Source organism: Aplysia californica, unplaced genomic scaffold, assembly GCF_000002075.1.
Source record: "Aplysia californica isolate F4 #8 unplaced genomic scaffold, AplCal3.0 scaffold01114, whole genome shotgun sequence".
Lineage (NCBI taxonomy): Eukaryota > Metazoa > Mollusca > Gastropoda > Aplysiida > Aplysiidae > Aplysia > Aplysia californica.
The window spans coordinates 154,275-156,379 of record NW_004798384.1 but is presented as its reverse complement, the minus strand read 5'-3'; the positions used below and the strand labels follow the sequence as shown (position 1 = coordinate 156,379).

General features: G+C 38.8%; 1 protein-coding gene across 1 annotated transcript in view; it reads right to left on the bottom strand.

Annotated features, from left to right (window-relative positions):
• Window positions 1–599: 599 nt before the first annotated feature.
• The window catches only part of LOC101853511 (neuropeptide-like protein 28), a 3,655-nt gene continuing 2,149 nt past the window's right edge, over window positions 600–2,105 (bottom strand). The window contains exon 3 of the mRNA XM_005111753.3: window positions 600–700. Within this exon, the coding sequence (XP_005111810.2) occupies window positions 699–700 (2 nt within the window). The 3' untranslated portion in view covers window positions 600–698. The remainder of the gene's footprint in view (window positions 701–2,105) is intronic.

Here is a 2,105-nt window from a genome sequence, read left to right as displayed (position 1 = left end):
TCTCTCTCTCTTTCTCTCTCTCTTTCTTCTCTTTCTCTCTCTCTCTCTCTCTCTCTCTCTCTCTCTCTCTCTCTGTCTCCCTCTCTCTCTCTCTGTCTCTGTCTCTCTCACTGGGCCCGTAAGTGTACGTGTATACACATGTAAGCGAGTCTTTTTGTTTTTGTATAATACTTTTTCATTAGTGAGTATAATTGATGCCTGCATTAATTCATGTACGTATGCATGAGCCAGTTACAAAAACAACAACTTTATATTATTACAGACATGAGCACACTAATTAACTCATTGAAGACGCACATTCTGATCATTTGGCATTGTTTGTGAAGACTTGCTGTTTTGAGACAAAACTTTTTTGTTCATACAGATTTTTCAGTTCTGTTTTCTTTGTCTGAAACTTTAAAAAGCCAGCCAGTGAACAACATGACATATACTCTATGAGGTATTATCTTTCCGGATTCTGGTCTGTGTAAGGGGGTTCCCAATATCTCGCAGCAGTGACTTTGGTCTGCTGCTGATGGGAAATATATGTCGGTACGTCCCCAAAGAGTTGATAAGAGAAAAAGACGAAGAATGAACAAGCAATGCACACAACAGTCAAGTTTCTTGTATAGATTTGTGTAAACATTTTATTCGAACAAGAAAACAATGGTGAAAGACATCATCTTTACGCCGTATATGACCCAACGCTTGAACAGGAATTCTGAAAAAAAATACAGAGATACATTTGTTAAGAAAGTATATAAGAAGTTTGTCTCGTAATTATTTAAAAAATCAAAAAACATAAACGACTGTTGTAACCTTCATCAGCTTTGTTTCTGGGGAAGTCCTTACGTGTTCTGTTTTTCCGAAACTAAGTTTTATTGAGGGGAAAGTGGGGAGGCTTCTGTTTCTATCATCTATTTGTGGTGGCCGAGTTTTGCTATTCAAAAGGCTTTTTAATGGCTGCATCGATCGACATGCGGTTTTCGCCAAAATATTCTTTAAAATATTCCCCAGATCATGGCACTCTTCGTTTTTTCAGTTTTCAGACAGTTTTGCTGCAAAAAGCTAAATTTCTTTATTTCGCCGATCGCTTTTGTAGGCCGACGCTTCTGTCTCTATAATTTTAGAAAATCCGGAAGTGATATTTCGCGAGGCGCATTTTGTTTTGAGAGTATAGATCTAGACCTAATTTTTTGCATCTCTCAAGATTTATTGTCCCTTTCCAGTAGAGTGTAAATATAGTAGGCCAATGACTTTTAGTTGATATTAAAGCACCGATCATTCCTTTCATCGAAAGGGGGCCCAGCTAGTCATATTCTGTTTCTGTGACCGTACTTTGGTTTTGTGTTGATTTTAAAAAAAAATCTTTTTAAATTGGGGGGGGGGAGGGGGGGGGTCGTGATACCCATTTTCCAAAGTAGAGGTTTTTTATTTTTTAAAATTGGTTCATGCAGAATAATAAATTCACAAGTGAATAAAAGACCGAAAGATATATTTTTTTAAAAGAGATACCTCTCAAAACAGAAGCATAGAAACGAAGTTTGTTCGTATGCTGTTAAAAAAGCTACGTTTCCCTGATCTTTCCCCGTTACCCATTTGTTTAGGTTCCTTAAGTATGTTGTTCTGGGCCTACTCCTGCCTCGTTTGCCGTCAATTTTGTCAATGAGAGCTAGAGGTTCAAGACCTCCATGTCTATTCAGGTGTCCCAAAACTGCCTTTGTCGTTTCCTTATTGTTTTTAACAGTGAGCGTCCCACGTGGGCTTCATCAAGCACTGCCTAATTTGATTTCTGTCACTTTCATGATATTCCCAAGAGTCTCCTAAGAAACTACATTTTTGTTGCTTCTATTTCAGTAGTACCAGAAGAAAAAGGAACATTTTAGCCAAACGTTGGAAAACTATTTTGAATGAAGAGTAGACAAATTTTCTTTTGCCTTGAACCGATTGTGTAATGATAATGTGAATGACGATTTCTATCACAAGTATAACGTTATTGAGAGAGAAAGAGAAGTACGAAGAGGAGGGGGAGGGAGAGGAGGGGGGAAGAGAGGATGGGGAAGGAGAGGATGGGGGAGAGAGAGGATGGGAGAGAGAGAGGAGGGGGAAGGAGAGGATGGGGAGGG